The sequence below is a fragment of the Excalfactoria chinensis genome, chromosome 2 (genome assembly GCF_039878825.1).
Source record: "Excalfactoria chinensis isolate bCotChi1 chromosome 2, bCotChi1.hap2, whole genome shotgun sequence".
Taxonomy (NCBI): domain Eukaryota; kingdom Metazoa; phylum Chordata; class Aves; order Galliformes; family Phasianidae; genus Excalfactoria; species Excalfactoria chinensis.
The window spans coordinates 44,373,694-44,387,544 of record NC_092826.1 but is presented as its reverse complement, the minus strand read 5'-3'; the positions used below and the strand labels follow the sequence as shown (position 1 = coordinate 44,387,544).

Genomic DNA, 13,851 nt, shown 5'->3' with positions numbered 1-13,851 from the left:
ACCTGGTTTTTACACTCATCTTAAGTATACCAGAACTGCGTACTGTAGATATTCAAGTATTGACTATACTTAATTAATTAGGTTCGTCCCCAACCAAACCGGTCTTGGTCTAAGTTCATCAAAGTTTCCCAATCTTTTGGTCCAAAATCATTCCCCAGAATATTCCTAGCAAGACCTGTGTTTGCATTATCCTTCCCCATTGTGCTTTAATTTTCAAAGAGAGGAAACATAAACTTGTGAGCCAGAATGAGAAAATAAAACACTTTGGCAGGGACAGCATCACAGAGATATGCCAATGGCGCACACTGCTATGACACTTAACCTTAGGGAGGTCTTCAGTTTGTAACAAGTAGCAAACACTGGCATTTACTTGCATTCTATATACACTGCAGGGGTAATCAATGGAAGATCTCTTCCACTACAAGCCACAGACCATTTCAGAAATGATTTTGTCAATTCCCAGCAGTACCTCATACAGTACATCTCTGGCCACACAATTAGAAAAGCCTTTCATAGCCTAAAAAGAAAGATCTCCAGTGTAGCTGAAGAGAAACAGACATCTTACAAAACTAAGAAGGAATTATTCTCCTCACTTTAGCAAGCCTTGGGACAGACTCCCAAAACACAGCCTAAAATGCATTATTTTTCCAGCATTCCATGTAGAGATGTGATCCATCTATTGAGACCTATGGTTTATTGAATACTAGATACGTTAAACTAGTCAGACCTAAGGACCTAGTCTTCCTTCCCCTCTGCTCGAATGATGAAATTCACAAGTACAGCTTGAGAGAAATATTAAATCTCAAAAGGAAAAGGCAAACTGGACTCAGCCAGTCTTAAAAATGGAAATTAAACCGTCAGTATGCACTTGCAGTCTTTCATCCACTAAAAGAGAAAAGAAAACATCAATATAGATAATTGTCAAAAGTGAATTTCTCTCTGGGACTCATTAGTGGCTTGCTATCACAATGAGATTAAAAAAGCACATAGCACTAATGCCTGCATAAAAAGAAATTAGATGTCTTGTTATAGGGCAGTTATATCACAGGAGGTGTCTTGAACATACTAATTAATAGGTGAAATTACCTCTTTCTGCACAAACTTCTGGAAGCCACAGGTTATGACTTCTGCTGCGTTGTGTATAGTGAGGAACACTGGAATTGGCTGCCATCGGGAGAGAACAAAAATGCCTGGAATTAACTCAGAACAGTCACAGAGCTAGGAAGGGTGTTCCTGTTAGGGCTAACTGCCCCACGTTTTTGTATTATTTTGCTTGCTTTTTAAATTGTAGACCCACATTATATCTCCTAAAGGAATTCAGACTCGTTCCAAGAGTGCAATCACTATTACAAGGCACACGTCTCTTTAAATACCACTTTTGAGTGCCCTGTCCAGATGTTCATACAGAGCTACCATTGTGAGAACTGCCACAGGTTTCTGCCTCTGGTTTTACCTCTCTGTTCGCATACCTACAATCTCCACAGTAAACTGTTCTCATTATTTTCCCATCTCCTTCTGCTGGTACTAATACAGAGTAACTCCTAGCAACAGTATTCCGGGTAAGATGATTTTAGGCAATTGTTTTCAGTTACTGCTAGGAAGATCTGCCAGAAATTTAGGTAGAAATGTAATAATAGTTCACACAAAAGCGATGTTGAAATTATACTCATTGAGGCATCTGGACACGATCCCAATATGAAATCATTAAGAAACAAATCCCAGTGATAACAACAATGAATAAAACGCCCATCACTTCAGGCAAAACCAACTCAAATTAGCGGTTCACAATGAATCCTCCAGATCAGATCTTTGGTCTCTCAGACAGTCACAACAGAAGCAATTATCTGCTCTGATTAAGATAGTCTAAAGGCTAAGGCAGTTTCAGGAAGCAGTGTTTCCCTGCTTATGGATAGCATTTAAATCACATGAGTAGAGAATGAGTTAAATTCATACTGATGTCCTTGTCTTGTAAGTATCAGGCAGCAAATACCTCTTTGACTCAACTCTGTAATCAGAAATCTCTGCTTTCTGGATTTTTCTTTTCTTGCCCGCAAAGCAGGATAAGCATCACTTATCAAACACTTTAAGCCATAATAACAATGAGGGTGGATCCATAAATACAACAGTTTCACCGAGATAACTCTTAACACCTCTAAATTAGCAGTGAATGAAAACCACACAAACACAACCGGTGTGAAGTTGTCAGCTCCTGCTTTATCAGTTCTGGAATCCAATTGCCAACCTTGTTGCTGGACAACTAAACACAATAAAACAGAAGTACCTAACACAAGCATCCTGAGCCTGAAATAATAGAAAATACCATAAAAGTAAAAATAAAAACAACCATAAACAAGGTAAGACAACAGCAAAACCTACATTCATCTTTTCATGAAGCCAATTTGATGGATTTTCTTTCCTCCCCCCTGCTTTTGGCTCTTTCAAACATGTTTCAGAGCCAACAACGGCTCCAGTTTGCCTAGCCTTGCTAACCTTCTCCATATGCCTATTGTCTTTGATGTGACTTTAAATTTGTGAGTGCACTTAATACTCACAAAAGGAAAGGTTTACTGTTTGGACAGGCAGGGTGAACAGACTCTGTACAACCCCCCCCTCACAGTTTTGCATGCTTTGGCTAATGCATCACAGTTCAGAGCTAAGCAGTGCTGCTCCAGTCTCAGCCCTCAGCTCTTGGGCAGGAGAGCCTTTCTGTGTCTCTTGGAGAGGTTACAAATGGAAACTAAGATCCTGTCTCTATACAGGGCTGTTTGAAAGCAGGCATCCGTGTTTCTGATCAAAAAAGTTCACGTGATTTCTACTGTAGAAACTCCATTAACACAAGAAAATTTGCGAAACGAGCCATTTCAGATACAAGGATGTGGAAGAGTCCATTTTCCTTCTCTCCGCATCACAAAATCATTGTAGGCAAGTTTAGTGAAAATAAAGCTTGTCCGTAGGTTTGAATTTGGGGCCAGCATTACATACTAGCTATAGCCTAAGACTACTTGTCATTCTACTGCTCCTTCAAATGGCCACAAAAGTAGGCCCATCCACGAACAACAACAACAACAAAAACATGCCAAAATGGGTGATGCTCCTCAAGAATGCCTTGGGATCCACACCAAAAACTTTTCACAGGCCCTATGCCAAGCCAGTACATCTTACTTTTGAATGATCACAGAGTAGGCAAGCCAGGGAAACAAGGTAATTTACAGGACCCAGGATGTGATTCATACCTCCTCCAACTCACAGGTGATCAGGCAGAAAAGATGCTTCTGCCAAAGGTTTATTGCTATTTCCAAACAGCTCTTTCCTTAGAGATCTTTCCTGAGTTTACAACCGGGAAACCTTGTGGATTTGCTTTGACAAGGAACCAAGAAGAAGTGAATGCAATCATCATGATACAGAGCTAACCTGGAGGAATATGGCTTCCAAGCATACAGCCGTCCTTCCTAAAGATCACTGCAGTATGAGGCCTAGCACTTTATTTGAGTGGACAGAGACCAAGCATCCTTTTCTGCCCTGCCTTTCCACTAGGATGTTCAAGGGATCATTGCAAGAAGTGTCTTGCCTAAAAATTCCCTTTTGATCTTTCTTTGGGGTTTAGAAATTGGTAGAAGTAAGCTGGATCTGGAATATAATGTGAAGTGACAGAAAACAGAAGGGAACTAGAGCATGAACAGCAGTAAAGCAATTTTTAAAAATCACGTAGCTGATTTATTTTAGAATATTTGCATTTTCATTTATTTATATTATGTATATATATTTTTTTACTTTTACTTTCTGAGAAACACTGGCTCACTTAAGTAAAAGGCATTCAATTCTAATGAAGGCAGATTTGACATCCCCCGATTAAACATTTCATAGGTCACTGTAGTTCAAATGGATAATAAACCTGATGAATCAAACCCTCCCCATAATCTCTTCCCAACTTTCAATTCATTTTTTCAAATCCCATGAAGCATCAAAGCCTCTCACAGAAATGCTTTTCATCCTTTTCTTGGAAAGATTTCCCCCAGAAATGCGTCCCATTAACCCTTTTGCAAAGTTAGAGTCAGTAACTTCATTAACTTCTTTCCTACCTGCACAATTCAGAACAGGGGATCCATCTGCAAAATCCTGAGTACTGTGGAGAATGACAGTTCTCAGAACTGTCTGAGAGAGCTCAAGGAAAGCTGAAGGCACTTTGTTCTTCTTGTTACTGCTCTACACTTTGTAAGACTGGACCATTGCTCTAACAATGTTAATAGATTATGTATTATTTGAAGCCCTCCCCCTCTCTTTTCAACCCAACCCAAGAACAGCATTAATCCCTTGTATGAAGAGAACATTCTTTGCTCATACAGTAGAGGCAATGCAGAACTGATGTCTACCTGCATGTTTCTTACCAGTCTAGACAGTGCCCTAGAGCCAGCATAAATAATGCCCACAAAAATTACCGATGCAGGAAGCCAGGACAGGATTTCAGACCTGTGAAAACAATTCAAATCTCATTACTTCTTTACAGTCTGTTAACATGCAGTTAGCAGCAGTTACTTGCAAGGAATATAACATATGTATGCACACATATATTCAAAAGCGTGCATATTAAATTCACTGATTGTTCAGAATTCCTCTGACTTAGTAAGGAAGTCTCTTGAGACAGAAGTGAACCACTTCATCTAATCCCAGGTGGACAATATTACTGCTTTTCTTTTCTTTCTGCCTCTTTTTCACTCTTTCCCTGGCTCTAGTCATTCGATAACTGTATTATTTTATAGCAGTTACTCCTATTAGCTTTAAGGGAAAGAAATTTCATTTCAATCATTTCCTTGATGCTCTGTAAAAGGAAGAAAAACTTTCAAATGAAGGCATAAAATGGTGCACTCACACAGCCAGCACACATTTTCACCATGTACAAATACACTTGCCCACCCACACATTCATTTCTTCATTTCTCAGCCAGATTTAAAAAGAGATTTCTGCTGAAGATCGGATTGTCTCTGTGGGAGCCTGTCTCTGGAGATTTCCTAATGACACCCCTTTGACTAAGCCAAACTCCTGGAGGCATTTTGACAATTAATGGAGGAATTAAGTCATTGCAGATTGATGGTGCTTTGTTTTGTTGTTTTTTGTTGTGGATTTTGTTTAAATTTAATCTTGGTTATGGCAGTCGAGTCAGGCTTCAGTTTTGAGAAGGAGCCCTGGAATTTGCACTGTTCCTTGTCTGATTTGGGTACTTATAAGAATAAAAGGTTCAGGTAGGTGGTAAACTTCAGAGAGAATAATGTAAGACTTTGAGGGACAGAGATTCAAAGGACTAACTCAGAGGCTTCCCAGGAATGAAGAAGAAACTGCTGCCTTCATTCATTCTTTCTAAGTCTTGAACTAAAGTCAAGAGAGTATTAGCATGTAACACTCATTTTTAAGATGAAGCCAAAGTATTTGCAGTTCATTAACTGGGACTATGCTTCTAACTAGCACGTAAGTGTCAAAATGCGATTATAGGTACCACTGTATTACAATACTTCATGAAGTACAAGAAAAAAAAAAGACAAATAAAGATGAAAACAGAACAGTCTAAATAAGATAAAACATGCCCAAGGATTTTTGTTACCTTTAACACAAGGAAAAAAAAAACCAACATCATGTCCCCTGTCTTTATATATGGAGAGGTGTATACATATAATGTATATATACAAACCTCTATATAAGGAATTTGGTAAAAAAAACAACAGAGCAACAAAAGAATGGACTTTAGATCCTTTTGCTGATATAAAAATTTGCTCTTTAAAATCAGGACCTAAAACTGTCATGCCTCATTATCAATGAGTTCACATCAGATACCAACCACAAAATAAAACCCCACCCCAACTGGACTTGCAGTAAATTGAAGCAAGAAGGAAAGGAAGAAGAAAAGGGAGGGCTGGGAAGAAGAAAGGAAAACAAGATGAAAACTGAATTTCCATTTAGTGCATAAAAATATCGTTCTTTCATGTTCCCCACCACTAAATTCTAGGCATCCCAAATATGTCTCCGTTTCCAGTGCAATGCTGTGAAGTGCAATGGAAAAGGACTTAAGATGCTTTTCCCATGATGCGACAGGAGAATTTTATGCTGCCAAGTGGGAATTTCAGGACTGAAAAAGAATGCATGGATGTTTGATGTAATGTGTCAGCACCAACAATCTGTCTTGTATGCAAACCAAATAGCAGCTCCTTATGTTGGCAACACAGCAACGTACGTGCAAAACAAGCAAGTTTAGTGACGTAAAAAAACCTGATGAATTCATGTAATAGGGCTAGATTTGAAGCCCATTTAAGTCAGTGGGCAGCTTCTCTAAAACCAGACTTTGAAGTTTTGGTTTATGTGAGTTTCTGAGCTGGGAAAAATTCAACAGTAGAAGAAATGCCAACCAGAACATAGGTCTTAGGTGCCTACTGGGGTCAGGCAGAAGGTGGGCAGCAGATCACGGCACTGGAGGCATTATGTGAATGGCACACACATTCTTCTGCACCCCACTGAGTCCTGTTTTGGACACAAATTTTGCAGACAGTTGCTATTCACCTTGAAGAAGCAACAGTGATGGTGAGAATCTCTTGCAGTTGGCAGTACTGAAGAGAAACAGATAAAAAAAACCAAGATATTCATCAAACCAAAGAGCAAATAATGTAAATAATATGTTTAATGGGACTAAGGACTTATTTTTATTTGGTTTTATTGTGAAGCTAGTATTTCTGACTCAGTCATAATCTTCAAGCAAAGGGTGGTCATCTCTAGGTAGTAAAACAGTTCTTCTGAAATACTATGGTGTGCCTTGAACCAGCTCAGAAAGCTCATAAGATCTGTCTGCAGAACAGAAATACTCTGTGCTTTATGGAAGTGTAGATGGATAACAGTTTATTACCTGCAGCATGAGAAGACTGGGGACTGGAAACAGTCTTCTTAAATACACGTATACCAAAAAGATAGATGCATACAACAAGATGCTGGAAGAGGGGGTAAAAAAGCTCTTCTAAGTCCACTAGGAAAACATCTTTGCAGGTTGAAGGAGTTTGAGAGATGACTGAGAAAAGCTTTGAAATACTATGGGGTTCTTCGCTGGTTGCTTTTTGGGTTTGTTTTTTTTTTAGACAGATCTATGCTGAAAGTTGAGTTCAACAAAGCATGCACTTAATCCTTCTGAAGAAAAGCAGCTTCAAATTCATGCTTAAGTGCTAGTCTGAATTATAGCCAAATAATTAATTCTGGCCATATTGTTTTGTCCATAGCTAATATTCTAGAAAATCACTACAGAGCTTTCCCAAGATGTATTTTAACCATTTTCCTTAGAGTATGCTGACATCTACTGGCCTGAAGTCTCAATCTACAAAACACAAACTAATTTTACACCCAGTTTTCTCATACAAAAACATCCTCTTCAACAGTGGAAAGTAGTTCTTGTGCAGTATTATCTTAAAAGTCTTTCAAGTTATGGAAAAATGAAAATATATTTTCCAAGCTTCTTTTACTGTCACAGCTTAAAGCAAAAGTATTTTCTCCACTAGCGACAAAAAGATGAATTAAAAAGGACAGCAGTGATGGCTGTACTCCTTTGCTTTTTAATCTGTACTGCAAAGACAAAATATGCATAAACAGCATATATTTGGTGACAATGTATATCAGTAACCATTGCTTAAGCAAAGTTTGGTACTTAATCCTGCCTCTGCCAAAATCGATGAGAGCTTTGAACTCCATATCTGCATCTTATTTACACTGTAGATAAAAGATAGGAAGTTAAGTCTTGTTTCTGTTTACAGCTTTGTTTAGGTTTCAGTGGGGTTGTGGACACCTGCATGCACATAAAAACATAAAAAGGAGAACTTAGCCTGGTTCTCCTCACACATAGATCATAGAATCATAGAATTACACAGGTTGGAAAAGACCTCAAAGATCATCAAGTCCAACTGCAGCCTAACCATAGTACCCTAACTCTAACAACCCTCTGCTAAATCATATCTCTGAGCACCACATCCAAATGGCTCTTAAACACATCCAGGGATGGTGAGTCAACCACCTCCCTGGGGAGCCTATTCCAGTGCTTAACTATCCTTTCTGTAAAGAAGTGGTTCCTAATGTCCAACCTAAACTTACCTTGGCACAACTTGAGGCCATTTCCCCTCATCCTGTCACCTGTCACCAGTGAGAAGAGACTCACCCCACTCTCACTGTAAGAACCTTTCAGATACTGGAAGAGAGCGATAAGGTCTCCCCTCAGCCTCCTTTTCCCTAGACAAAACAGCCCCAGCTTCCTTAGCCTCTCCTCGTAGGGTTGGTTCTCCAAGCCCTCCACAAGCCTTGCTGCCCTTCTCTGGACCTGCTCCAGTACCTCCATGTTCTTTTTTTTGAGGTGCCTGAAACTGAACACAGTACCTGAGATGAGACTCTGCCGAGCACAGGTGCAGGATGACTTCCCTAGTCCTGCTCACCACACCATTCCTGATACAAGCCAGGATGCCATTGGCCCCCTTGGCCACCTGGGCACACTGCTGGCTCATATTCAGCCGACTGTCCATCAGCACACCAAGGTCCCTTTCCATCAGGCAGCTTTCCAGCCACACCTCCCCAAGCCTGGTGTTGTTGTGACCAAAATGCAGGACCCGACACTTGGTCCTATTGAAACTCATGCCATTAACCTTGTCCCATCGATAAAGTCTATCCAGGTCCCTCTGTAGTGCCCTTCTTCCCTCTGGCAGATCAACACTACCTCCCAACTTGGTGTCATCTGCAAACTTAGTGAAGGTGCTCTCAATCCCCTCATCCAGATCATCAATGAAGATATTAAACAGAAGCAGCCCCAGCACTGAGCCCTGGGGGATGCCGCTCGTGACCAGCCACTGACTGGATTCCACTCTATTGACCACAACTCTTTGATGATCCAGGGCAGAGATGCAAAAAATGACACTGGATATATTATTCTCATGGCCTTCTCTAATGGTTATGCTTCTTTATCTTGCCAACGTGAAACTGAATCCACTCTATATTAGTAATCTGTGGAAATGTGTGACTGAACACTGATTAGACTGAAACACAAGATCTCTCCAACACAAGTGAGGCAGAACACACACATACAGATACACACACCATCTCACGTTTCAGCAAGTTAGTGACATGGTAAGCTAGTGAAATACAAACAGTAAGTTTGTAGCAGATACTGAAAACCTCACAGTACCTTGAACACAAGTTTATCTCCACCCAGCCCAACTTCCAGGAGACATGAAGCAGAAGTCCACCAACTAATGTCTGCCACCTGAAATAGAACAGAATCCCTAAATCATTTGTTTTTTGGTGTTTTGTTTTTAACCATGTGGAGCATGACTTTAAAATACATAGAATTTCCCAGAGCACACATAGGACTACAGTCATCTACTGCTCTTCCAGGTCACCAGGGATGGCACTACTCTTTAAATCTTTTGTTTTCTGGGCTGTCTTATCCTCCAGATTTTTTATTACTCCGATGCTTTCCACCTCATATTTCAAGCATTTTACATAGAACCAGGTACTACAATTTCCTTAGTCATGTTACTGAATCCCCATTTCATTGTTTCTTCCAACAAAATATTCAGTAATCATAGCGATGTTAAAACCACAACCTAGAGATGCAAGTGAGGCAAGGACTGTGACAAGAAATAAACATCTGTACAGACATAAACTGCTATTGCTAGAGCAAATAAATATGATTTCAGGATTCACAGACTGATCCCAGCTCAATTAACTAATAAATCCCAGGGATGAAGCGTACCGTCCTGGTAATTTCAAACATTAGCTTTATGACTTCTCGTTGTTATTCATGCTGGGCCTAGATTACACGCTGCCTATAACTCAAATGGCATGTAGCATGCAGTAATTGAAGTGCCTTTAACAATCAAATCATCACCCTGCGTGAGCCTCTGCTTCAGAGCCTATAGAGGAAAAAAAAATTACATCCAGATAATTTAGCATATAAATCACAATACTGCAGTTTTCTCATTCAAATGCTATAAAACAATTACACGTATTCTGAATTGACTTAGATATCTAGTCACTTACCCTGTCACAAAGGCATTCCTTAGTTTACTATGGAAGTAGTGTGTGTGGCTTTAGCAATCCTTGCAGATAACTTAAGAGCAGTAGTGATGCACAGTGACTTTTTTAAGCTTTATAATAAATGACCACTCCTCCTTTTTCAGGCTAATGGTTTCCAGGGAGGTGCTTCTCAGGTCAAAGTACCCAGACATGTAGTACAGCTCAGGCAGGGACACTATGCTACAGTGTTAAATCACATTAAATATGTATCAGGTATAAAAGTGGGTTTGTTGATTATTCCCAGTCACTGCAATGCATTTAAGCAATTATTTAATCTCTCTCTCTCTCATACATACATAAATGCTATATGCAGCATGGCATGCAGCTGGACATAGTCAGAAAAGAGTGAGCTCACTGCTCATGAGGGTTTGATGAACATCCAAAACCACTATCACAGCTCACTTCATCTTTTTTGGACAGGGGGCATATAAGAGCTTGATGCCAGATATCCCTCGTCTGCTGAAGGCTTGATCACGCTCTATTCCAAACCAGTGATTAATTCCCATCATTTAATATCATTTCACGTTTTAAGGACGGAGCTTGATGTCATTAAGAGTTCCAAATCCTTAGCACTACGTGATGCAGTCTTAGGTTATACAGCGAACAAAACCAACATCACTGAACGGTGTGACTGGGCATTACCCTTTGTCCCTTTGCTCAGCTGCCTTTGCTCTAAATGAAGGTGTATCTGAGTCACTTAATTTTCAAAGCAATGGTCACCTTTACAAAACAAAATTACTGAGATGCTGAGATGTATTTCCAAATAACGGGAAAAAAAGGAAGTAAATGTGGTAACACAGATCCTATAAGGCTATTGAGCAAAGGCTTTTTTGTACTGTTGACTTACCAGGCTTGTATTTTACATACATTACTCAAAGCCCTTTTCCTGTGTGTTAAAAGACTTGTCCAAGAGACTGTTTGCACACAAGCGACAGAACTGAAGGAAGCACTTGTTGCATATTTTGTAGAGCTGATTACACTCAAAGAAGCTGGAGATTCCCAGGGGAGTTATTCCTAGAAGTAATTACAGCCCTGGAGTTGTAAGTCGGGCAAAACCATAACCCATGCTAAGCAGCAAAAAAGGAATAAAAGATATCTAAGTGTCCACAGATTAAACCAGTGACTCAAAAGAGCAAATGGAAGAAGACTGGAATACAATAGGCCATGATTTCACTAAACACCTCACAAAGGATTAACAATGACAAACGTATATTTGGCAAAGCATTCAACTTTATCATCATCAAGATATGGTAGGGACTTAGGACACACAGCTACTACAAAGACTAAGCATGAAAATAAGCAGCACTGTATTGGTGTATGTCTAAAGATGGGTTAAAGGCCAGCTTTCATTAGCATACTGGAAAAGAATACACCAAATCCACATGTTACACACGAGTGCCATTCCCAATGCAGACAATCTGTGCTATAACTGCCATTTTTCTACCCTGAAGCATAAAATTTGCAGATAACCGGGAACCGATGGAGTCTATATATCTTAATTAAATCACCACTGTGATGCTTAAAAACTGACCAGGACAAATGAATGCCTGCTTTATTAAGGCTTCATTAAGTACGTTCTCTTAACTGTAAAAGCCAGCAATGAAATGAAGTACCAAAAGTAGCTCTGACACAGAACAGCAAGACATTTACTGACTGAATTTATTGACTGAAGTCATTTTTCGAACAACTGTATTCTTAAAACGGTACTTACCCTTGAAAAAGGGTAGGGTAGGTAAATTTCAGGACAGACAGGACATACTGGAAAACAAACACCAAATTAATGGACATCAAGCACACACAGAGTTATAATGTTAACACGCAATTGCAAGAAAATACAAGAGGCTCCTACCAAAATAAAGTAAAAGAAACACCCTGAAAGTTTTCTGTAAGTTTGCTTCCCATTCTAGAACTGCATTATTATAGATTATGTATGCATTTGTAAGGCAGAAATGCATAACTGAACTTTCAGTATTTAAAGGGAGACTATAAGCAGGAGGGGAACTAACTTTTTACACAAGTAGACAGTGACTGGACAAGGGAGGGGATGGTTTTAGATGGAAGGAGGGTTGATTTAGGTTAGATGCGAGGGGGAAGTTTTTCACTCAGGTTGGTGAGGCGCTGGCACAGCTGCCCATAGAAGCTGTGGTGCCCCATCCCTGGAGGCGCTCAAGGCCAGGTTGGATGGGGCCCTGGGCAGCTGAGCTGCTGGGGGGCAGCCCTGCACAAGACACGGGGTGGGACTGGGTGGGCTTTGAGGTCCCTTCCAACCCAAAGCAATCTGAAGTTCTACGATAAACTGGACAGAAAGGAGCGGCCACTGTATTGTCTACGCCACACAATGCAAACTATTTCAAACTAAGTTGAAGTAGTTCACTTCTGGGCACATCGTGGCCATTTCTGTTGCGAACGACTGCGAACACCGCGGTTGCTAGACAGCCGCACCTCCCCGGGCATCGCCGCGCAGGGCGACTCCAGTTTTACGGGGCCGCGCTCACCTTGTTGGTGAAGCAGGACGCCAGGTAGAAGATGCAGAAGGCGAGGCCGCCCGCCGGCCGCTTCAGGTACATCGGTCACCGCCGCCCGCCGGGCCCCGCACAGCCCGCGGCTGCCATCGCGGCGCGGCGGCAGCTCCTATAGCACCTCCTCCTTAAAGGGGCGATGCTGCCCGGTGGGGCCCGCCGCTGAGCCGCCAACGCTGTTACACTCAGCAAACCCGTCTGTTTGTCTTTTTTGCCCTTTTTTCTTTGGACCTTTTTCGGCCTTTTTTAGCCTTTTTTTAGCCTTTTTTAGCCTTTTTTTTTTTTTTTTTTTTTTTTTTTTTTTTTTTTTTTTTTTTTTTTTTTTTTCATTGCCCGTCTTAACAGATGTAAACCACTTCCTTTGTATTTAATGTAACATTTGAGCCTTACGTGTGTTCAACAAGTTCAGGAATGCTTGATGCTAAAATATAATCAGCAAACGCTCAGAACTCAACTGGAGCTACTCCTGCGTGCTCTCTGCCTTCAGCCTGCCAACAAACTTAACCAAGAGTCATTTTGGGAACTGCGGCCTTTATTGCTTAACTCACACTGTTTGGACATCACTTATTGCAGTGAGCCTCCCTGAGAAAAGATATATATATATATATATAAATAGATAAAATTGAAACGGAGAGTAAGCAATGCATTTTACAGCTGTGCTTATGTACACCGATGACGTGTGTGCCCTAAATATGGCAGGGAGGTAGCACAGCAGTGACAGATGGGTCCAACCCAGTTTCTGTCACTGGGCATCACTTTATTGCAAGCCTCATTCTTGCCATGCCAGGTCTAAGCAAGGCCCTATCTTTGCTGATCTCATCTTGACTTTGCTCAGCAGGCAAAGTGTAGGGCTCTCCCTGTATATGCACACCCTATTTTAGGAGCATAGAATAAAGCCACACAAATAAGGGACTGGTGGGTGTGTCCTAAACTGGGAAGATAGGAAACTAACTGGTAGAGCAGTGGGCAAATCTAAGCCGTCAGATGAACCCGTTTAGCCTTCTCTGAAGCTAAAGCCTCAAAAGACAAAGTCTTCAGGCAGGTTGGAAGCTGCACACTGGTTGGAAGACAAATTCAAGCACACTGGTTCATGAGATGCAATCTTGTGTGGTAAGATGGCCCCAAACCAACATCTGATTCCTAGTGCTGACAGGTTTGGTCCATCCCGGTCCATCCCTTAAAGTGCAGGTTGAAAAATGAAGATCATATAATCAGGGAATCATTAAGGTTGGAAAAGACCTCCAAGCTCATC

General features: G+C 40.8%; 1 protein-coding gene across 3 annotated transcripts in view; it reads right to left on the bottom strand.

The window, feature by feature from the left end:
• TMEM241 (transmembrane protein 241) overlaps window positions 1-12,712 on the bottom strand; it is a 53,259-nt gene extending 40,547 nt beyond the window's left edge. For 2 of the 3 annotated variants that reach the window (XM_072328958.1, XM_072328959.1), the window contains exons 1-5: window positions 12,576-12,712; window positions 11,792-11,838; window positions 9,188-9,265; window positions 4,386-4,467; window positions 1,087-1,164 (exon numbers count right to left, since the gene is read on the bottom strand). In XM_072328958.1, the coding sequence (XP_072185059.1) occupies window positions 1,087-1,164; window positions 4,386-4,467; window positions 9,188-9,265; window positions 11,792-11,838; window positions 12,576-12,647 (357 nt within the window). In that variant the 5' untranslated portion in view covers window positions 12,648-12,712. The remainder of the gene's footprint in view (window positions 1-1,086; window positions 1,165-4,385; window positions 4,468-9,187; window positions 9,266-11,791; window positions 11,839-12,575) is intronic. The other variant, XM_072328960.1, reaches the window with a different exon arrangement.
• Window positions 12,713-13,851: the final 1,139 nt, after the last annotated feature.